At 43.2% G+C, this 24440-nt stretch overlaps 1 protein-coding gene across 1 annotated transcript in view; it reads right to left on the bottom strand.

Moving 5' to 3' along the window:
• The window catches only part of PXDC1 (PX domain containing 1), a 58040-nt gene extending 37909 nt beyond the window's left edge, over positions 1–20131 (bottom strand). The window contains exon 1 of the mRNA XM_018570452.1: positions 19791–20131. Within this exon, the coding sequence (XP_018425954.1) occupies positions 19791–20046 (256 nt within the window). The 5' untranslated portion in view covers positions 20047–20131. The remainder of the gene's footprint in view (positions 1–19790) is intronic.
• Between the last annotated feature and the right edge of the window lie 4309 nt (positions 20132–24440).

The raw sequence follows: 24440 nt of genomic DNA, 5'->3' as shown, positions 1-24440 counted from the left end.
AGCTATGACTGTTCTGATCTTCTGTCACTATACACTATTGATGTCTTACAATTGGATCTGTACTGCAGTATACTAGTATACTACTGGTAACACATTTCCGACAGATGATATTCAATACCCCAGCACCAGAGCGGTAGCTAGCTCCTTTTGCGCCTGAGGCAAGAACAGAAAATTGTGCCCCCGAACAGACGTGTTATGTCACCCTATGCCACGCACGCATGGCGTCATGTGACATAATGCACCCCGCCTCCAGGATGGCGGCACCAAATAGCATAAAAATTTGTTTTGTTTGACGAAACTAATGAAAACATTTTTAGTTTCTGTTCATTTAGTCTTTGCACATGTCTAATTGTGTGTGTGTGTGTGTGCGTGTGCGTGTGGTGGTGGTGGTGGGGGGCGGTTTCTGGGGGCTTCGAGGAAATGTCAGTGGTCTAGACAGACCTCTGACATTTCCCTTTTGAAATAGAAAAAGAGATTTAGGACACAGAGTCCTCTACCCATCCAGCGGGGAATGCAACAGGGGCGCAGCCAGGCTGGCCTCACTCGCACTATGGTAGCTACAGCCCTGACCAGCACATACATGTACATGCATCATAACACATACACTCATCAAATTAGTTAAATATTATCATCAACTTCCATTTTCCCTTTAATTAGAAGTTTACTTAAACAATCAATGAACCCTCTTTACATACCCCAAATCTTGGTGGTAGACAGAGCATAAAACACAGCAGTGCAATATGGGAGAATGAAGGGGAGAATCTAATGGGTAACGTTGATAGGGGCAACACAGGCAGTTCTTGCTTCTGACATATAACCATTTGTTTCCCATGAAAATGTATCTTGTAACAATTTTCATATACTTAAAAAGCAACAGTTTTTTATGTAAATTCGCAAACTCTCCTTTGGCTAAAGAGTAGATTAGTTTGCTTAAATTATTAATTCCCTCTGAAGTAAGCTATAAAGCAGGTTCGATTATCATACATTTGGCAACGTCTGAAAACCACTAGCTCATTAATTGATGCATGGGCCTGCTGAAAGGAAAACAAAAGACAGCTTCACCCAAGATAAAAATAGTATCTCAACTAGTCTGCAAATTTCCACCAATGATGATGAAGAAAATGGGACCTGAGTAAATTTCGTGATAGTTTGCCATAGACCCCACTTACACGGCATTCTGATAAGGTCTGTCTGTGAGTTTTTCAGGCAGACCTGATCGGAAGCTCAATGTTAGTCTACGGGAGTTGGCTATGCAGCTACTACAGTGTAATACAGCATCTCCCAGGTATAGGAACAGTTGCTGTCTTGAGCGGCTTCCCCTGTGTTGTTAAAACACAGAGGGTTGCTTGTTCAGGATGGTGGCCATTTAGAGGACGCCCAGTATTTTTCTCAATTAATGCTAAGCTTTCTCTGATTGGATGAGGGGCAACAGACTGAATGGCTGCTGTGTTAAGCAAGCAATCTACTATGTTTTAACAGCACACAGAAGGCGCTCAGCACAGTGGCTGTTCCACACATGGAAGGCACTGTAAAACTGTAGTAGCTGCGTCTACTACAATGTATTACACTATTCCTATGGCCCTGCCAGGGATCATTTATATATAAAGGTAGCCCTCAATTTACGCTAGGGTTTCGGTTCCTGATGGAATGCTTAAGAATAGAAACCAGTGTAAATTGAAACCCAGTATATAATGTAAATCAATGGGAAGCGAGGGAGTTATGTTGCAGACCTTTCTCAAGATTGTATTTAAAGCTGCAGCATGAGCTAACACAAGGTTTAAATAAAATGTACCTGTATTATGTTACTTATGTCAATTTATGTCAATGAGAGAGACTTGAAACCTAACTTCCTTACTTTCCACTGACTTACATTATTTACTGGGTTTCAGTTTACACCAGTTTCTATTTAGAACTATTCCTTGTTTTAAGAAGTTGTATGTCAACTTCCCATTGACATACATTATATATTTGGTTTCAATTTACAACACTCCCAGTATGGGTGCTATTTTGAACCAGTGCAAATTGAACCATTGTAAACCGAGGGCCACCTGTACTTACATTGTGCCAAAAGGGATCAATGCAAGTATATATACATCTCTAAAGCTGGAGTTCAGCATTAAGCTGAGTCCTGCTGACTTAAAATTTGAGCAGTGTATGGTCCCATCCTGGGCCGCCATTAGAAATCATGGGGCCCCGTACAGCCCAACAAACAGGGCCCCCAACCCAACCAAGTCCCCCCCCCCACACACACCATGTGCGATACTGCAATACCATGTGGTTCGATGGAAAAAAGTAGTGCATGCACTACTTTTTTCCCACTGCAACGCATGGCACTGTGCATTGCGCTGCTTGGCAATGCATTGCAGCTGGGAGGTGCATTCGGGTGCCATTCAAATGAATAGCAACGCAATGTACCTGCCGCACTGTAGGTGCGTTGTGCGATAGCATGCATTAATCGCAAGGAATAGTGCAATTAATGCAACGCATAAGTGTAAACAGGGTCTGAGATCTTGCCAGGCAAGTGGCATGGGCAGGGCCAGCAGGGATTTGACAGACAGTGCCCCCACCTCCTCAGAGTTTGAGGCTCCCTCCTTCTGCCTGCTGATGTTGCCAGTTGCCACATTTCTACAATATGTGGTGCTCAGAGTCCTCACACCTTCAGCGATCTGCGCACCCCAAGGTCTGAGCTTCCTTCTGTACAGCTCTGTTACCCATTAACCCACTAAGACCACCAGCTGCACAGGCTTACTAAATTGAATGCTTCTTTCTGCAGGTCCACCTAACCTGCTACCTTAGTCTCCAGTGACAGCCTGAGATGCTTGAGATGCACCAATGAAGTAGGCTGTCACTGGAGGCTCAGGCAGCAAGTTAGGCGGACCTGCAGGAAGCAGCATTCACCTTAGATACCATGACAGCTGTGGAGGAGGAGCCTGAGCTCCACTGCCTGCTTCCGAGCTGAGCCGGTGCCCCCTGCTTGACCCGATGTGACCCGGGCCTGGTATGGGAGGGCTGGCTATACCCCTCTGGTGCTCGAGATGCACCAGTGAAGTAGACTGTCACTGGAGGCTCAGGCAGCAAGTTAGGTCGACCTGCACCAATGGCAGTATTCGCCTTAGATACCATGACACCTGTGAAGGAGGAGCCTGAGCTCCCCTGCCTGCTTCCAAGCTGAGCCGGGGCCCCCCTGCTTGACCCGATGGGACCCAAGCCTGGGAGGGCTGGCTTTACCCTTCCATCAGCGGCCCTGGTCCCGTTTGGTGCTCCTCCTCCATTTGGCCTTCGATATTTTTATTTTCAGTCGACTTTTGTGGAAGGAGCTGGTCTACAAATTCTTGGCTGAACAGTGATTGCAGCCAATCAGCTGCAGTTGCTGTCCATGTATTCTAACAGCAGCACAGCCGCTGAACCCCTTTAAGATTACTAGAGCAAAAAATAAATAATGGCTGGATATAATCTTTAAAAACGTAAAATACTGGTACACTACATTTTCCTTCCTTGCACAGCTGTCTGATCCCACACAAAGTGTACTCTGATGACTAAGCAATAAGATGGCAGCACATCTGGTAGCAGCAAGCCTGGCCTCTGATGTGTACAATCAGTTGCTTCAAGTGGCTCTGCCTGAGGCATATGTGATGGCTGCCTTTTATCCATGGCCTATAGATAATATAGCTAAAACAGGACATTAAAGGACAGTTTGTAATGCATCTCATATCTGAGGATGAATGGAACATACATGCATGTGGTAGAGTTCTCTGCACCATTTCATTTACAAAGCTGTTGATTGAGACATACTCACTGACCAAACAGATGTCAGGACAATGTGGTAATTATACACTGCATGCCTTAAGTCATAAAGGGGTTTATTGGGGCACAAGCTATAACAGGTAGCGGCAAATAGGCTATTATTTGAAGGATATTAATACTTCTGCCCACATTTTAAGTTGTGGCTTGTGAAAGTTCTGCTTTTATAATGACGGCATGGCTATATGTTTAACAACAAAAACACTCACTCATAAAGTTTACTCATCCCTTGTCTTATTCCATCGTTTATGGACTCACTTAGAGAAAGCAAGTTAACACAACCCCCGCAGGACTCCAGGCACATATAAAATCCTCAGCTTTGTAATAATAAATACATCATTAAAAGTATTTTCTAATGCAAGCAGAGTAACTATCTGCATTTGACTTGCTATCAGTCTCTTGCAGTCAACTGTACAGACTATACAGCAGAGCTTCAAGGGGAGAGAGAAGCAGCATAGGGGGCCAATCAGGTATCATGCAGTGCAAGGAACATGCTGATAATAGAAGAGTGCAAGGTGACAGAATGTCACTGTCCAGTCACAGTGTCACATAAGTCATGTGCACGGAAGAAAACATTTTTTTTGTTTTTTCCTTGCAAGTGATTGGATGAATACAGTGACCGCATCATTCATTCATTAAAGTGTCATTAAGGGATAATCGCCTCCCCCCCTTCAATGTTAGTGTAAGGACTTAAATGATACCTCTTGATCCGATCATCTTCTTTACTGTAGTTTTTAGCTGTCCCTCAAGCGCTGGTGCGGGTCTCTGATCCAGCGCTGACTCCTCTGTGCTAGCTGGCACTTCCTGTCCCACGGTGTCTGTGCAGGTGCTGGCTGCTCCATAGACTTACCTTGTGTCTCTCCTCATCTCCCAGCCGAAGATCTGAACTGCGCATGCGCCCGCCCCAAAAACCCTTGCGGCCGCCGGAGACTCTTCAGATGTTTGAACGGGAGCGTGCGGCGAAGACACAGGTACGTTTAAACCTTTATTCATCATGACAAAGACTGGCTGCAAGGAGGCGGTGATATATCCAAGGTTCACATAGGTCAGAAAGGTCTGTAGAGAGCTAATTCATAAAGAAGAAAAAAACAAAGTGGGGTTTTGGCAGACTGGCTAGTGCGTTGTGGCAGTTCCGGCAGTGTACCTTGTATTGCACACTTGCTGAAGCTGTCACTCTTTGCATTTTTTTAACTTTATGCGGAGTGTACAATGTGTACACTGCATTCAGGTTCCCGCACAGTAGCGCTGTGCGCTGCACTGCATTGTGGCGCCCTGTGTTGGCATGCAGTGCGCCGCAATAAAATGCAGCATGTTTACATTTTATTACCTCCCACTCCATTGTAGTGTGTATGGGACACAGAGAAAACAATTGTTTTCTATGTGTCCTTGTGGTGACCTGCATTAATCTGGTGCGATACAACGCAGGTCGCCGCTATATGTGTGAATGGACCCTCGGTGCATCAATGTAAACATTCCATATTTTCTCAAACAGACCATGTCTAACAAATGCGTTTTGTTGTTGTGTCTCCAGAGCTGAGTACAAGCAGTGTGTCCAGTCGCACTGTTTAGCTAATAAGGCAGACACAGTATACATTATACTCGCAAGGGAAAATTCACGCTACTTTCTATGTGACCTGTTTAAAAACCAAAGGATCAAGCTACAATCAGCAAAACAGATCCTGTTTCCACTAGAATAGAAGTTCCCTGCCATTTCTACATTGAATCAGATCTCTTTATCCGATGAGGCTGGACGGATCTAATGCCATTTAGCTATAAATATTACACATAACATCTGCTTGGGTGGAGAGAGACAATAACTTTCAGTATTGAAAAGACTTATGGGGCAAAGTTGAAGTTAGGAGTAAAGAGCATCGGCAGGAACACTGCAGGGTGCAGACAGAGCTTCTCTGTCAGCATCTGGCATCTCACTGAGGCTTCCCTGCCAAAAATACAGGATCGCTTTCAAGGCGATAGAAAAGGAACAACAGCAATTTGGGACTTGTGTTAAAAAGAAACCAAGAGAAACGTACTTGTCAAAGTCCAAAATGGCAGTGAAGCAAGTGAGAACGGGGGATTTCAGAGTTACAGGAGAAAGCAGATGAGGTCATTAGACATTAAATAAAACCGTATCTACTGTCTGTTCACCAAATACTTGGCAAACAGAAATCTGCGCCAAATCTTAGTTCAATTTGAAGGGTTTGAAAAGAACTGGTGCACCGATTGTAAAAAAAAGTTTTCACACAAATAGGCTCACAATCTGCACCAAGTAAAAAATGGTTCAGAAAAGGAGTCAATAATTGAAAGACAAATACATGATTCAGCCCCCTGTGCAAAACACTGGTTCGGCCACATCTTGAGTATGCGGTTCAGTTTTGGTCACCGATCTACAGAAAGGGTGTTCTTGAGCTGTATAGAGTCCAGACAAAGCTAATAAAGGGGTTAGAAGACCTAAACTATGAGGAAAGATTGCATGCATTAAACTTGTTCACTCTTGAAAAGAGGAGACTGAGACGGGACATGATATTAATGTACACATTTTTTAATGGTGATAGGATAATCAGTAAAAATCTGTTTATTGTTAGTTCAGTGAAGAGGCCACCACCTGAAACTGGAGGAGAAAAGGTTTAATCCTAAACAGCAAAGGGGGTTCTTTACTGTAAAAGCTTTAAAATTGTGGAACTCTCTTCCAAAGACCGTGGTACCAGCTAAGGGTATGGAATCATTCAAGAACTGTCTAGATACTTTTCTCAGTAGGCAAGACATACAGAGGTACAGGTAATCTTAGTAACAAACACACACACAAAACTAGGGATGAACCGATACCGAGTATTTGGGCAAGTACTCATACTCAAATGCTCCGATACTTATCCCGATATCAGAACTTCCGGTTAGAAGGAGATTTCCTCTGACCGGCAGTGCCGCGAGAAAACTTGACATTACCCTGATTGACCGGGAAGCTGGCTCCATGCTGTTTGGCAGGCTCCATGCTGATTAGTTTGGGAAGGTGGCTTCCAAGCCAATAAGCATGGAGTCAGCTTCCTGGCCAAACAGGAAGCTGGGCAGTAGGTAATGACCCCCCTCCCGGCTTCATGGTTGGCCCTGATTGGCCGAGAAGCCGTCTACATGCTGATTGACTGGGATGCTGGCTTCCCAGTCAATCAGCATCAAGTCGGCTAAACAGCATGGAGCTGGCTGTCCGGGCAATCAAAAAGACAGGCAGCCGGTAATGACACGCTGCCCATCTTCCAGATTTCCCAGGAAGCTGGCTCTATGCTACCGGAAGTACCGGTATCGGTACTCGTTATCGGCAGGCACCAAAATATAAATATTGTTACTTGTACTCGATACCAAAAAAAAGGGTATCTGTGTCTAATCCCCACACAAAACCCAAAGGATGAACTCGATGGACCTGTGTCTTTATTCAACCGTAACAACTATGCAACAATGGCGCAATAGAAATGTGCAGCAGTGCGCCAAGATGGTGATGGTGCAAGACAGTTACACATTCTACTATAAGTCTATTAAACTATATGTGCCGTGACATAACAATTTATTTGACATGCGATGTGCCAAAACAAAATGTCACATGCGACAATTCGCATTTTCTTAGTTTGTGGCCCAGTGTGGCAGTTTTCTAATGCCTGAAACCTGAGGGCCTATATATTGTACGCATTCAAAGTGTATCAATAGCTATTTTTCAGTTTAAGATAGAGAAGGGAATGTTTAAAGCCTGTGTCAGTTCCTTTTTTTGTGTTGAGGAGATGTCCAGTAGACAAAACAGGAAGCAAAAAGAAACCTGTCCAAAGTTAAGGGAAATCCCCTTTTCGACAGATAAAGTGTCTCCATTTGAAGATTTCCCCTCACTTTCTAAAAATGTTGAATTTCCCTCCAATTTCACCAGGACAAACAGAGAGGATGAATCTACTCTACTCAACACAGACAGTAAAAACACTAACACAAACTGGGACATTAGCCCTTTTCTACTCTGAAATAAAAAGTTTTGGCTACAGATATGATTCAAAGCAACCCATTCATCAATCTAAAAGATGAAATAAAGCAGCTCCTGGTAAAATAGAGTGCATACAGTTAGCTTTCTTGCTTCCTGTGGTGCAGAATGCCCTTCTGTTTTATTCATATAATTTAAACAAATGCTTTTTCTGGTAGTTTTAGCAGCGACACGTGTTTTCATCAAGCAGTACTAGGCCTCCTCTGGTGAAAGTAGCAGACACAACAGACCTTAATGTAATGTGGGCAGCCACAGGGTGTCTTCCTAAAATAATTAGAGCTAAAGCCCTCAGGTATGTTAAAATATCAACCAGCGATACCATAGATTGACGTCTCCTTTTTTTTGCAAAAATGTACTTCATCTTTTTAAAAAGTAAAAAAAAAGTGTAAAAACAAAGTACATTCAAAAAAATATACATTTTTTCCTTGAAAGCAAATAATAGATCAATGTAATTAATCAGTGGCTTCTGCAGCAGATTTAGGGAGTCAACTACACTCTACAACCTCAAAGCGCACCACTATTGCCTTGGCTTTTAGGCCTGCCTCCATTTTTTTGGCAGGTCTATGCCTAACTTTTAATTTTACCATGGAGATAGGCAGTGACTGTGGCTGATAGTGGGAGGTGGTTTTGGTGCACACTATATTTTTGCACTCTTTATTTTTTTTTCCTTTCAATACTGTAGGTGCTGCGGTGTGTTGTGAACAAAAGGCAGCTTCAAGAGCAGATGGTCAGTGACAAGTAAATTCTGCACTCTGAACACCTCAAACATACTTCCCCCAATATACTTCCAAAACTCACAAGACTATAAACATATTCTAGCTAATGGTAATCCTCTTACTAAACCCTTGTCCAGGGCCAGGCACAGGACCTGCATCCCAACCCTTGACAAGGTAGCTGTACCTCCAGATGAGGCAACTCTGTCAAGATCCTACCTAGGTTTCACATCCCCCAACCCTACATACTCTTCCCCCCTTACCAAACACCCCCTATCCCCAATTACCTTCCTTTTTTAAATACTATATACCTCACCCCCTTCCTTATTTCCCATACCACCTAACCTTCCCCTAATCCAATCTTACTTGTACCACAACCTTCCCCACCCTACCCTATGTTCCCCACTTTTCAATATTCTTTATCTTTTTTTGTGGACCCTGATCTGTATCTTTCCAACTTCTGCTAGCTATGGCACCCAATGGCATACATTTCCTACTTTTACTTAAACTGGTCGCACTTTAAACCCTGATTTCGAACATAGCTTACGAAATTAGGTGACCCTGAAATTGAACTGCACAAGTCACATTTAATAGGTCTGTATTTCCTTCAATGCTCTCATGATTGTTAATATGCTTGTTGTATCCACTGATTGTGCAACTGAACACTTACCCACAATGTGTCTGCACATATGTACCTCTATTTACTGGAAATGTTCAATAGAATTATTATGGAAAAAGATTTGCCCACAACTAAATCACCCGAAATTATGGGATTTATGATGATGGGAAATATGGGCGGTTCCACACGTTCCGGCTATATTAATAGTAACGTATGTTAACGTTTGCACATTTTCTTTACCACTATGTGTGAATGGAGCCTAAATGTAAATGTTTTGTACTGTACCTAAATTAATCACTCACACAGGTAACGTTTGGAGGCGATCACACGTGCCTCTGTGCCTGTACACCAAACTCCCTTGCAAATGAGCATCATACTGCTGATAGTGTAGAATAACATCTTGTCAGTCTTGCAAGCAAACCTCCAATCTAAGAAATTTGCTGTCCAAGAGTTTTTTTATTTCCTTTTGGTAAACCCCTGCTGATGAATCACTCTCCTACACAAAGACAAGAAAGCTGTAATTTGTCACCTAGTACCCAATTTACCAATTGCGTATGTGACCATCAAAAACATCCTCCCATGTTTTTTCAAGGTTTCCATGCCAAATGCAATAAAGCCCCAAATTCATACAAGATTTTAAATACAGACACTCACTGTGGGACAGGCAGACTTTTTACCACCAGACTAACAAAAAACGATGCCAGTTATTGTGCAACACGCATACTTTAAATATTGCCAGGCTCAAAATAAGCTATTGCACAAGTTACACTATTTCTTAGAAACTTGTCATTAGCTGAACCTCAATTCTAGTCAGAGCTGCAAGTGCAGTAATGGTTCTTGATGATCTGTGTTGGTCTAACAGGGTCATTGTCAGCGTTACATAATATTAACAGAGTGTAAACAGACTGAATAATGTAATTCTATAGACCTCAAGACTTGTATATATTGATTTGTTAGAGCTGAGCTAAACCAGCCAACTGTGTATTTAGCTTTTAAATGTCATTAACCTCCCTGGCGGTCTGATTATGCAGTATTTTTGCATGCCAAAGCAGTACATTGTTTAAAAAAAATAATATAATAATAAAAAATAAATGGTCCAGTAAATGGGAATTCTGGGGGCGCTGCCTGATCCGTACCACACTCAATAGAGCACCAAGTTTGCACATCACTGAGCTTGGTCGCAGAACCGTCGCTGTTGTCACTTTCAGTGTCTGATGACGAATTTCCCCACGAATCGCTATCACTCAATTCTGCAAGTGATTCTAAATCACTATCGCTGTTTTCTACCTCGTCTAAAACTGCTTTTTGGATGTCATGGACGTTCTCAAGTTTCCAGGCAGAAAGAGCAGTGAAAGAACAGTACAAGTGCAGGCAGGGCGCTGGACAAAGCTCTAGGGACAAAATTGAAGTGATATGATTTGATACAGTAATGTAAATCATAACAGATTACATTGTATTCTGTGTATTTTGTGTATATTGCATGCTTTCACTTTTGAATTTCCCGCCGGCTCCGCCCCCCGCTGTAACGCCGAAAACTAAACTGAAAGTTGCATGCCGGAGTCGGCCGACCACGTACAGCAGAGGATACCGCGGGCTCGTAGGGACAAGGTAAGTGACACTTTTGTGCAATCCAGAGTGGGTCTCGGGGTTACCGCTATTGGTACTGAAAATTAACCCCGAGCCACACTCGGGAATACCGCCAGGGAGGTTAATAGTACACTGCCTGTCCAAAAAAAAGTCACACACTCTAATATTTTGTTGGCCCACCTTTAGCTTTGATTACAGCACACATTCGCTGTGGCTGAGAAATCTCATCTGAGATCTCAGTGAAAGGCATTTTCCTCCCCTGAGATGATGTGCATGGTCACATGTCCTAGTCACATGTACCAGAGTTCCAGGATGTAAAGGGAGATCTAGTAATCTGCCCTTATTAAAAATGGCCACTGTGATAAGACTGGGAAAGAAAAGAGAAACAAGGCATGCAAAGAATACAAATCCGGCAATTATCTAGAAGTGTGTGTTTGTAGATTGTCAATACTAAACATTTCTAAAGGTGTGTTTGTTCTTATTTTTAAGATATGGGTAATGGTCCTCTTTAAGGTCTGGACACTGTGTTGGGCAATCCATGTGTGGAAACGATGTCTCATGCTCTCTGAACCACTCTTTTACAATGTGAGCCTGATGAATCCTGACTTTGTCAGCTTGTAAAATACTTCTGCTATCAGGTAAGAAAAAATCAATCGATAGAAAAACCTGGTCATCCAGTATATTTAGGTATGCAGGTGACCTAATTTTTTGGGGACACAACGTTGCTGAACCCAGACCTGCCCAACTGAAGCAACCTCAGATCATAAAACTGTACAAAATCCAGGTAGTCATTTTTTTGGCCAGGCAGTGGATAACAGCAATTTTCACAACATAAATCTGGACATTCAATGCTGATTCACAACAGAAAGCAATGTTTAATGCATTGGCATGCTTTGCATTATGGTTTCCAGTGACTCTCACAGGAGAGAAGTACGGAGATTGCCTTCTTCTGAAAATGCTAGATGTACATACAAGATTTCGAGTACATACTGCAGTATGCACTGCAGTCCCCGTCTAGGCATCACTTTTCCAATACATTTTACCCATATGAGCTCTCAATGATTAAGTCCATACAGGTGAAATGTGTTAGCTGGCACAGTGCCTTGGTGGGGACTGCAGTGTGTACTTCAAATCTTGCCTTGCTGTATAGTTATTTGTAAGTGATGTCACCGGCAGTGTGACCTCCTTGTTTGTGCATGGAACAAAGGTGGGCTTTGTTGGCCAGCACCCGGCACATTCATGACCCTTGAACTACAGCAGGCTGAGACTTTCTGAGTGGTGGAGGCCCATGTTCTCTATCCAGGCTATATGATTGCTTTCCATGAAGATTCAACTGCAGCATTGAAGTAATGAATGTTTGTATACTTCCCATGTATATTTAACTGTTATCTGTTATTATCATTATTAATATCTTCTGAGGTTGAATTCATATTTCCTAGAGTTCAGCATTTAAAATGCATAAAAGTGTTTACATTGCCAATTTAAAAATGTTAATATTAAGAATTTAGTGCCCTGTTTTGAATAAAGTTTATATACGCTGAGAACTCCCAGCCAAGCAGCTAAGGCTAGATTTCTGCATAGTTGCAAAGGGTCCCTGGATTTAATCTAATATTGGCAATTATATCTAATGTTATATCCAGCTAATGTTTCTTTATTCTAAATGTGTCTCCAGAAGTCACTGTATTGACAATTAAAAATCTGAGCTCCTTTAGTTCTAAACTGCAATAACGATTTGTCTGATCTTCCGGAGTCAATCGGTTAATCTGATTTTTTTTAAAAAGGCTCCAGTGATGGACTACTAGTTTCTTTTGAGATTGTAGTCCATCACGGGAGCAAGCTTGGCGCGGTGGAAGTAAAAAAAAAGTGTGGTGTGCAATATAGTACATTATACAGCGGATAGGGTTGCCACATGTCCAGGATTCACCTGAGGTGGGCGGCGGGCGGCCTGTTACGGGCACAGGGCGGCGCTATCTCCAGTCTCTCCTCTCTCTCTCTTTCTCCCTCGGTGACATCAGGGAGAGAGAGAGCAGAGAGGGAGAAGTCATCCTCCGGCGGCCATCGTGGAGCTCTTTCGTCTGGTACTGGATCCTAATTAACAGGTATTTATTAAATTACATTTTTTTAATTATCAATCGAAAAGGAGGGGGGGGGGAGGGGGTCAGGGTGTATTAGTATAACATTTCTATAAGTACCAAAACAATCCCACTAGTGATAATAATATTCAAAAGAATACTAAAAATGGATAAATAAAAACTTTTTTTTTCATCAATGTGTTGCTCTAATCAGTCAAATTTATGAAGACATATGTGAACTCTTAAAGTGCATTAAATGTGACCAATATTATTCCAACTAATATAGAACATCCGTGCAATATATAAAAAGCATCAGGGCTTGTTCACACCAATTGTGGTGCGTTCCAGAGCGGTAGCTGTTGGAATGCACTGTAATTGCACACTGAACTCCCCCCTTTATTCTGGGGCAGGGGGCGTGGAGGTGCATTGAAGTCAATGGCACCGCAGCCACGCCCCTCACAGGTTTGGAGGTTTGGAGGTGACTGTAATGCTGGAAACAGAGAGAGTAGGAAAGTTACAAGGTACAATCTCCTGCAAGTGCAATCCTATTCCCTTCCTACTGATCCTAAGTAAACTAACTTTAGCACAGCTGCAGTATTTATTGGACAGCATTAGCAGCTCACTGACTTTTTCAGATGTTGTGTGGAAATGCTTTTTAAGTTCTCCTGCACATATCTGGATGCTTAAAGCCCATCTCTGGGCAAACAAAAAAGTACCCTTGCAGTGTGGCTGGAGTAAAGCAGATTTAATTATGAGAATCCTGCTCCCATTGGCTTCATCCTGGCCGCTAGACCTTTCCCTCTTCTCCTTTGAGATCCGACAGTCTAGAGACCGCTGATATCATCAAATCTAATGTGAGTTCCAAAAACCTGCATAAGACCTGAAGATGCTGAGGGACATTCTACAGCAAGAGCAGAGGGGAGAAGATGAGAGTGCCAACTGCCAAGGGAGCCTGGACCAAGTAAGTAAATCTGCTTTACTCCAGTCCCCAGAAAAAAAGCGAGCACGTAACCCTTGTTGCCACGCATGTGGGGCTGCCCACGCACGTACTATTTTAAGGCAAACACACTTTAGTAAATCACCTTCAAAATGTTATTTCCATCTACAGCTTCAGCCAGAAATTACTTCCCAAGAGTACTTTTTTTTAAGGGAAACATACCCTCACTTTAGTAAATTCACTTTTAAAATGTTATTTCCATCCCCCGCTTTAGCCAGAAATGACTTCCACCTAATGCTGGGCACACACCTTACAACCATCGCCAGACTTTTGTCTGGCGATGGTTGTAAGGTAATTAAAAAAACGTACGATCTGCCTATCTTTGGGCAGGCAGATCGTACTTACGATGATCGCAATGCTGAACGGGCAGTGTGCGCTTTTATCTTGCGAACATGCCACAAACCAGCCAAACATCGTACGATGTTCGGCTGGTTTTCAAACACCCTAACAATGTTTATTGCTACAATTTACCCCACAGCAACCAACAAAGCATCTTCAGCTGAATACATAATCACCCAGGTTGTGCTAAGCTGCACCTCAGCAATTGCTTGGGTGGTCTTTGTATGCCACTTTGTTTATTGTATGTCATTTTATTTCCTTTTAACATGTCCCAAAATGCCCATATAGGTAATTTAGTATGTTTTCAGAAGGTTGCAGAAGAAAGCAATAGTTATGACACTACAATTAACACAAGCGGCGCAGAAGACTATAGAGTGCTGTTGCCTAGAAAGCAGGAAGTGGAATATTGTTAAAGCACGTCTGTTTCTTTACCTAGGAGCGGAAGACCACATCTGTAAATACTTAAACATGATTTACTCTGCCTGGGATACTACGGCTATATATCTAGACAGGTATTCGTTTTCACATTCACTAATATGCACAGAATTCTGACCAGCTAGTATGTAATCTATGTTTAAAAACATCCAATGACGTAAAGGGAAATCTCACCGTTTGCAAAATAAATTAAATGCACACTTCTTCCTAAAAGACAAAAAAAACAGCATTTATTATTTTTTGCATCAGAGCCAGGAAAGCATTTGCGATCAGTAGATCATGGGTGCAATGCTCTGACTCCTGCAGAGTGTTCCTCCCGTCCATGGCCTTACCAAGGCACAGACATTCAGTATCATGGACAGGAGGAAATGTCAATGGACTACAAGTGCGGTGACATCACCCTGAGCTTCCACTGCTCAAATCTATGGGCTGCTGGAGACCGTAATATATAGAGGGGTACAGGTACTCTTAAAACCTTAGACCCCAAGGGACTCATATACACACACATTACACACACACTGACACATAAAGGTTGAACTCGATGGAGCTGTGCCTTTATTCAACCTCAAATACTATGTAACTATGTACTAAGCAGGTGCTCCCTTCATTTACATAGATGTCAAAACTGTCATAGCTGAACAATAGCACTGAGGCCGTATGTCCATATCCTGGTTATCCACACCAAAGCTGTGTGTTGCTGCTGTGACCTATTTCAGCAATGAAGGTTCAGGTTTCGACATTTTGTTGTTTTTTAAAGGAGAACTATGACTTAAGGGCAAATAAAAATACCCCTTACCTTGATTGTAGTAGAATCGTTACTTTTTTCTAAAGTCGCAGCACATCACAGATAAAACCCTCAAAACCTGTAGTAAATGGCCGTCTTCAACCCTGCTCCAAGCTCCTTTCCTCTTAGGGGGCGTTAACATTTGATCCAGCTCGCCCACGGCTTTTTTTTCAAATGATCTCATTGCTGTGGCCGCGCTTCCTCTCATCGTGCACAGCTGTGTTTTGTCAGCTCGTGCACGCTGGCATTTGTGAGCGGGAGGCGGAGTCTGAAGTGAGAAGGCAGCAGCAAGAGACGGACTCAGCCTCCCTGCACATTCAGTGCTCTTTCCCCTCTCTCATCAGCGATCCCCAGTAGTTAGGATGTCAGCATAACACAGGGGGAGAGAGAGAGGATAAAGAGCCATCCCTCTCTCCATCATTTACCAGAAATGGGCAAGTCCATATATGGTGAATGATGTCACTGGGTATCCCTGCAGACTGGCAAGCATCCGATCAGCAGGGATCCCCAGTGACATAATTCATCATATATGGACTTGCCCATATGTGGTAAATGATGGAGAGAGAGAAGGCTCCTTCCCCTCTCTCTCTCTCCCTGCCCTGTGTGACGCTGACATCCTCAATTCACTGGGGATCGCTGATGAGAGAGGGGAAGGAGCCCTCTCTCTCTGGGCAAGTCCATATATGGTGAATGATGTCACTGGGGATCCCTGCAGACTGGCAAGCATCCGATCTGCAGCATATATGGACGTTCCCATTTGTAGTAAATGCTGAAGAGAGAGAGAGGGCTCCTTCCCCTCTGTCATCAGCGATCCACGATCTTTTTAGTATGTCAGTGTGACACAGGGCAGGGAGAGAGAGAGAGGGGGGAAGGAGCCCGGCTGGCACACGGGGACGTGCAGGTAAGGAGAGAGCTGCTGTGCATGTCCATATATTCGTAGACGCGCAGCAGCTCTCAAGAATCACTGTCAGTCACAGTGAGGAAGTGGGGAGGATCCCGTCAGATACGTCGGGATGTCTCCTCATTGCGGCGCTTAGCCCCGCCCACCACCTTAAATAAGGGTTTACAGCCTTACTGTGCATTTTGGCTAATTAGAGTAAATTACATAATTTACTTATTTAGCCTAAGGAATGCATTAATAAAGAAAAGATAGAACCCCATAGTTCTCCTTTAAAGGTTACAAAAATGTAGCCTGCGTTCACACATACAGCGGTGACCTGTGTTTTTCTTGTGCAGAAGAGCGCTGGTCAACACCATTATATGTGAACATAGCCACTGCAGACATGTTGCTTTTTTCCTCAGTGCACTGGATGGCACCACAAGTCACAGCACCCTGCGCTGTTGTGTGGGGACCTGAATGGAGTGTACACTCCAAATAAAGTTATTTTAAAAAAATAAAAAAACAGTGTGATGTGCTCAACACTGCACACACTGCTGGGCCTGTCACAACTAAAACGGAGCGGCCTAGTGTGAACGTAGCTGAAAGTAAACTAAACCCAACTGGGTGATGTTTAGTTTCCTAAGGCACTATGTATCATAAACAATTTCCATGTTTCTTCTTCCATATAACACTACTGTCTGATTTTGTTTTTATTCATCTCATTGCTGCTGATCTTCTTCAGCTTCCTTCAGCCACTTCCTGTCTACATGCACTCACTTCAGCCTTATTGCACATGATTGCTATGGACCAGTTTTTTTCATAGTGACAATGGTGGATCATGCCTGCTCAGTGTGTCAGCACAATCTTTTAAAGTCTGCACCATGGGTGCCTGTGACATAATGACAACGCAGAGGCACAGTTGGGAGACATTTGTCACCACAACAGGAAGTACTTGAACAAGGACCTTCATGGCGGGATCACTAGATAGTCTTTTAATGAAAGCTGCAGATTTAAAATAATCAAAAACAACTTTTGAACTGACAATGAAGTGTTAAAGCTGATATGAGATTTTAGTGGTTGGGTTTAGAACTACTTACACATCCTGTTTCAGATTGTGTTTTTAGTACTAGTTGCAATCCTTTAAAAGGGGAACTGCAATGACTCAAATATAGTTGCTTACTTGTACGGTTTTTATTCTAAATTCCACTAAATTCCAGAAAAAAGTGATGACAGATCAATGCAACAAAACCTGTGAGAAATCGGAAATGATGGCTCACAGCTATGTGATATGAATTCTTTTTTTTTAGTGTGCAGAAGTTGTCAGGAAGCTCTACTTCATAACTACTGTATAAGGGCCAGTTCACACCATCAGCGCTGGAGCTGCGCTGGCCATTGTTTCCAGCGCAGCCCTAAGGCCCCTTTCACACGGGCCGATCAGGAGAGGATCCGTCAACAGATCCTCTCCTGATCAGAGTGGTACGGAGCGGATGTAACACCTCTGAGACATACATGTCCGTACAAAAAACTGAAAGTGCCAGACCCCATGCAAGTCTATGGGGAATCTGATGTGAACGGACATGTGTCCGTTTATATCACATTACCGCCGGTCCGGCACGATCCAGTTTGTGAAAACGGATTAATGATCCGTCTGTTTTACCGGACCGAGCCGGGGCTAACAGTATGTAAACGGACGCTCGTACGTTTAAATGCGACTGCCCATAGACTTGCATAGAGCGTCCAATCGGGTCCGGCTGAAAAACTGACAGGCGGACCGGATCGGACCGCTGCTCTGGATTGGGCCTAATGCAAGACAAGGCAGTTTGCTTTGTCACAGACTGGATTGGTTTACACCACCAACATTGCGACCACCATGGTGGTGTGTGCTGAATAAAGTACTTCATGCTGTACTTTTTTTCAGTGCAGAGGGGTGACGCGGTACAACGACTTTGTACAACCGATGTGCGCACATATCTGTATGAAATGTCACTTGTGACATTTCAATAAAGTTTTAACAAAAAAAGTACACGTGCAATGTGCTGGGATTAGCTCTTCTGCATCGTGCAGGGACAATTAGCGCAGCGTTTGATTGTAAATGGGCGCTAACTAATAACACTAAATCATGTTGTTTAGCTTTATACTGTAAAGAACACAAAAAGGTAACCTGTAGCTTTTCAGGTATTGTGACTAATCACAAGCTGCCCCATTTACACCTAACTGTGAGCGAAGCCAGGCCATTTAGAGGCTTTTTATACACATTTGCACTTGTTTTCCGCACGGTTTAACATGCAATTTGTAGTACAAGAGCAGAATCTTATATTTTTGGTCCTATAGACTTTTAAGTGGGTGTGCCTAAAACAAATGCATGTAAACCCACATTTCTCATGCCCTCCCATAAAAGTCTACAGGGCCAAAAACGCACAATTCTGCCGCAAATGTTCAGCTTTTTCGAGCTTCACACAGCAGACAAGTGACACAATGCTCAGGTGTGAATGGGCCCATTGAGAATGATGGGATTCTTTACCCTGAGTATCGTTGCGCTTCAGGTATCTCATGACAAAACACTCAGGTGAACAGGTGCATTGAGAATAATAGGATTCCTTATTCTGAGTGTTGTTGCGCTTCAGGAATCGCAAGACAAAATGCTCAGGTGTGAAAGGGTCCATTGAGGATAAAGGGGAGGAATGTTGATTTGAAGGGGGGATGTCGATGTAAAGGAGAAAAAACATTTTTTGTGTTTTTGCATGGGGTCTTTCTTAAAATCTATGAAATTTTATCCTGGGGGGCCTCGAGATTTCACCTACTTTTAAAGGGTGCCGTGACTGAAAAAAGCTTTACAAAAGCTGCCATAGAAAAGAATGGGATGCTTTATGTTTGGGAATCGCAAGACAAAATGCGCAGGTGTGAATGGGCCCATTGCGGATAACAGGATAAAGGGGGGGAATGTTGATTTGCAGGGGGCACTTCAATGTGAAGGGGAAAAATCCTTTTTTGTGTTTTTGCATGGGGTCTTTCTTAAAATCTATGACATTTTATCTTGGGGTGCCTCAAGATTTTGCATACTTTTAAAGGGTGCTGTGACTGAAAAAAGCTTTACAAAAGCTGCCATAGAAAAGAATGGGATGCTTCATCTTTGGGAATCGCATGACAAAACGCTCAGGTGTACACATGGCACCCTGAAAATTCACACCTGAGCGTTTTGTTGCGCTTTTTCTCAATGCAGGCTCAAGATAAAGAATCCCATTATTTTCAATGGTGTCCTTGAGTGTTGTCTCACTTGAAAAAGTACGTAAGCCTTTTTTTGGGGGGGGAATAGTGTATTTCTGACCATAGACTATGATAGGAGCGCCTTAAAAGCGTGCATTTTCTGTGCAGTTGTGCATGTAAGGAGTGCCTCTTCCTCCCAATAACTAGTAAAATGAAAACACTCAATCCTGAAAAGCATACAAAAAAAATAAATGTTCATTATGGCCTAAAAACCCTTGGGGTCTAGTACAGAGTATGAGAGTAAGACGGGCTAGACATAAGACTGTGAGCCACTGTGTGGCCTTTCCACCAACCTTCCAGCAGAGATGACTGTGACAGCTCCCCATGATCTTCAGGAAATGACTCAAGCAGCTTCTTAAAGAGCCTCCCAAGATCCGAATAACTCCGGTGCAGATACAAAATATTCCTATCCGACCACTCAGTCCTGATCTCGAAGAATTCCTCCTCGTCTCCTTTCCGGTTTATGATCAGTCTCCTGATCCCATTAACCCAGCAGTCTTTAACGAACATGTTCACCAGGGAGGTGCCCTCAAACACAGCCGATGCCATCCTCAGCCTCCTGCAGACCCTGGCACCCACATCCCAACACGATCCGCTACAACGTGGCAGCACACGATTCCTCAAGATCGCCCCTGATGTGCCCAGATGTCCGATCTCTACGGTGCCAGGGCTGATCGGATTGGCATGTAACTAGATCGGTGTCAGTTACATAGGTGGCAGTGACATCGGAGCCGCTCTTGTTTCCACTGTTACTTTCTAACTTGTCTGACAACTTCCATCAGGGCTTCTCCTAGAGCTGCATCCAGCCGCACAGGATGGTGATCTCTGCGATCCGTTATGTTAGATGATGAGGAGATGTCCGATGAAGACGGAGATGCTGTTAGATGAGGGCGATGGCAGGCTACGTGTCCGCTTCAACTTCTTGCTTCCCACCCCCTGGCTGACTGGAGATGTCTTGTGTTACTGAGCACACTGGACCTCCCTCTCTCCCACATGCTGCTCCCTGCACAGCACTGGCAGGAAGACGGAGGCAGAGGCTCTGCTCTAACTTTGCTGCTATGTATCCGCTCCCAGGGGCTGGATATACAATGTCAGGAATGCTGATTACTCCACACTGCCATCACACTCCACACACACCAGAGCTGTCACATGCCAGGCTAACCTAACACCAATCAGTCCTACCCACAATACACAAGACTCATCTCTTCCTTCATCACATAACACAACATGGCCAGCTCAGCCTTCCTTCACCATCAAATCATGCAAATAAAATAGGAAACACAAGACAACAATAGCAAATAGATTACACTTCAATGATTCAGAGTTCAAGGGATATTTAAGTCAAAAATGACACTCCTATGACTCACATTTAAAGTGATATTAAAGTCAAAAATTACATTTCAATCATTCAGGAGTTAAATCTTAAAAATACATTTAGGTACCTTGCCTTGGGGCAGCAGAGAGAGTAAATCGAGCCCCGTCCATCACGGGAGTGAGCTTGGAGCGGTGGCTACTTTACAACACACACAGGGACCATAGGGGAGAAAAGTAGCCACCCTCCAGAAGGTAGGACAGTGTCAGCACCAATTCAGAGATGATTTGAGAATCTACAGCCGAGTGATACACAAATACGATACATTTTTGTTAATAGTTCAGATACTAGAATGATTTTTTAAGATTTAACTCCTGATTTTGTGTCACTTTAAAGTGATAGTAAAGAAAAAATTACAATCCAATCACACGCAATCTGATACATGGGTCAAGCGTGCCCGTGTGCAACAACGATGATTGCGCCACACATGTTACATATCACCACAAACGAGTGAGAGTAATAATTCCAGGGTCATCAATCATTGTTAACACTAAATTGATGAGCAGTAACAGCTATGGGTATTGTAGGTTTTTTTTGCGATTTCACAGGTGCATGCAATTTTAAGGCTCGACATGTTTGGTATCCCATTAACCGACACAACCCAATCTTTAATATTTTACCAAAAAATTGGGTATTATATTCTGTGTCTGTGCAATAAAATTAATTTTGCTGTATTTTATCCTAAAAACTGTTGATATTAAAGTAAAAAATGACACTTCATTGACTCAGGCTGAAAAAAGAATGCCCCCCTAGATCTTTAAGCCATAATATACTAATGTGCACAGCATATTAGCACATTATGGCAGACTTACCTGCCAATGCAATCCCCTCCAGCATTGCGTTCCTCCCTTGCCGGTGCTTCCATCTTCTCTCTGGTCTACTTCCAGGTTTCAAGTGTTTGGACACTTGATTAGCCGTGTCCCAATGACAACTCCTGCACATGCGCACAGGCGTTAATTCACCTTGGCATGTCGCGGCTGTGCATTTTCCAACCCCGGCCTTCAATTCTTCTCGTCACTACAGTCAAAAACGATCACCAATTTGTACCCATCAACTATTAGAAAGTGATCATTTTTTTAAACAAAATTCTAACCATGTACAGTATGGCGAGCTCTAGTTGACCATTTGAATATAATATTGTTTAATGCACTATTAATTAAATTACAACTGAGAAATATATCGGGATGCAGTATTCTTTATTGACACTGAGGTCCTCACAAGTACAGGGATAATTTAGCAGCTAACAGTGCCAAGTGCCAGTGCCCAAGCATTATATGAACTAAGTCTATTTTTGTTCTGCTCTTTGCTTTCCCAGAAATATGTGTGTTAGGAAAGAGAATAATCAATAGTGATAAAATGAATTATTACCTGGCACAAGAACAGGATCCATCAGTGGTATAAGCTTTCTTGGGATAAGTGGCTATAATTTTGATCAAGAGTTAAAACCCCCTGCATGGTTAAAAAAAGAAACAACCTAGCAGTGAGGCTACCCATGCACTGCCATTGTTAGCTGCTCATTTTTGTCTAGGGGTATTGTGTGAAGGACTTTTACTTACCTGATCCCCAAGCAGGGCCGGATTTACTCTATCTGCTGCCCGAGGCCAGGTTCCTTGATGTGCCCCCTCCCCGTGGGGCAGCAGGGATGGTTTTTTTTTCCTTTTTTATTTTATTATCACTTGTACAAAACAAGCGGCGGCTTCCCCGTTCTACATTTAGCTCTGCTTGTCCAAAGCAGGACTAAATGTGGAAAACAACTACCCGCCCGGCGCCCGGAACTGCATGTCCCTGGTGTCAGGAGATAGGAATTCCACACCCCTGCTGCCCCTCTACTCCCTGCTGCCCTGAGGCCAGGCCTCCGTTGGTCTTGTGGGAAATGCGGCCCTGTCCCAAAGCCCACAACGCAATGGATAATTGCTGGTTTTTCTGTAGTGGTATTGTGTAAAGGACTTTTACTTACCCGATCCCCACTCCCGCAATGCAATGGATAACTGCTTGTTTTTGTCTAGTGGTATTGTGTAAAGGAAGGGCGGGGATCAGGTAAGTACGCAGCACCCCTAGACATAAGACGCTATGGGAAAAACACAAAGCACAGAGAAACGTTTTTCTTATTTATGAATAGATTGGAAAAGCAGTTTGGGGATCTGCCTGGTATTTACTGCTGCCTGGGTTCCCATTGGGATATTTCTCTTGCTTTCTATGCTGGTAAACACAGCCATTCAGGCAGACAGTGAGATGAACCTTCACAAAGAGTATGAAAACAGCAATATAAAATTGAGTCTAAAATAGCCATACATGTCTAGAATTGCGTTGGTAAATGGTTCTTTTTGAAGTTTGTTTCATTTTCTAATAGTCGATGGGCACAAATTAATTGTTTTCAACTGTAGTGATGAGAAAAATCTGGTGCCACAGACAGCAATAAGAATCTGAGGATCTAACCTTTCCTATTCTATGGCTAAAGTTCTATAAGAAAGAGGATCTCCGGGCAAAGAAAAAATCTACTTTTGCTGTGAGCCCCCACAGGGGCTACCTGAAGTGCTCATTTTCTCTGGGGGACTCAGATACAGCTGTTTTACTCACCTGATCTCAGCACTCAACCCTCTCCCCTTCTGCTCCTGATGTTAGAATGTCCCTTGGCGTACTCATGTCTATAGACCTGCCCAAGACGTGATGACTTCAGGGGTACTTAGACCGCTGGAGCGAAGGGGAGAAGATGCTGCAGGGTCCCATTTAGCAGCCCAGAGGAAGCCAGCAGGAGTGAGGATCAGGTAAGTAATGAAATATTAAAACTGTCCCCTAGACAAAACAAGCACTTAACCCTTAGAGTGCTGGGGTAGCCCCACTGCAAGGTAAGTTTTTTTCATTACTCAGTGTTCTTCTTTAAGTGCATCACTGCTTTCACATAATGATAGGGCTTTTTAAAATGAACAATGCTATACATGACAATTTTTTCCCCATTTGCTTTTCTGAGGGCAGTTAACTAGTTTCCAAGACTTGTTTTACTTAAATAGTGACGATAGATTTCATAAAATCAAATCTTACTTTCCGTTTCTCCAGTTGATGATATAGAACATGCTACCAGGTCTGCCTGACCGTGCCTCTGTTGCAACAGCAGCTGGTAGTAAAACTTCATTAATTTGCAGAGACAGCGGTTACTGTTGATGCTCCAGATGGTTCTATTTTGTCAGGCAAGCCTGAGGACCAATTTCCTGTTGCCACATGGACTGACAACACTAAGAAGAGGGATCTGTAGCTTAATGGACTGTAGGATTTGTGAAGCCATTAGGCGCGAGAACATTATGCATCATTATAGGTTAAGGCACTGATAAAGAAAAGTCATCTACTGTATTAGCTTTACTTCTATTAAGCTATGAACGTCTTGGTTATGATATGTTTTATTCATACTTTCTGTAGTCTAGTAGGAAAGTCTAATGATGCAGGCGTTATCCAAGGGGTTGTACAGTATGCATATACACTGAGTGGCCAGTTTATTATGACCACCTGACGTTTGTAGGCAAATTAACTATAATTAGCTATAATTTTGCGCTGAAGTTGCTAGAGGGCCAGACCATTA

This window comes from Nanorana parkeri, unplaced genomic scaffold (genome assembly GCF_000935625.1).
Source record: "Nanorana parkeri isolate BGI_ZX_2015 unplaced genomic scaffold, ASM93562v1 scaffold1534, whole genome shotgun sequence".
NCBI lineage: Eukaryota > Metazoa > Chordata > Amphibia > Anura > Dicroglossidae > Nanorana > Nanorana parkeri.
This window is presented reverse-complemented; position numbering and strand designations above follow the sequence as displayed.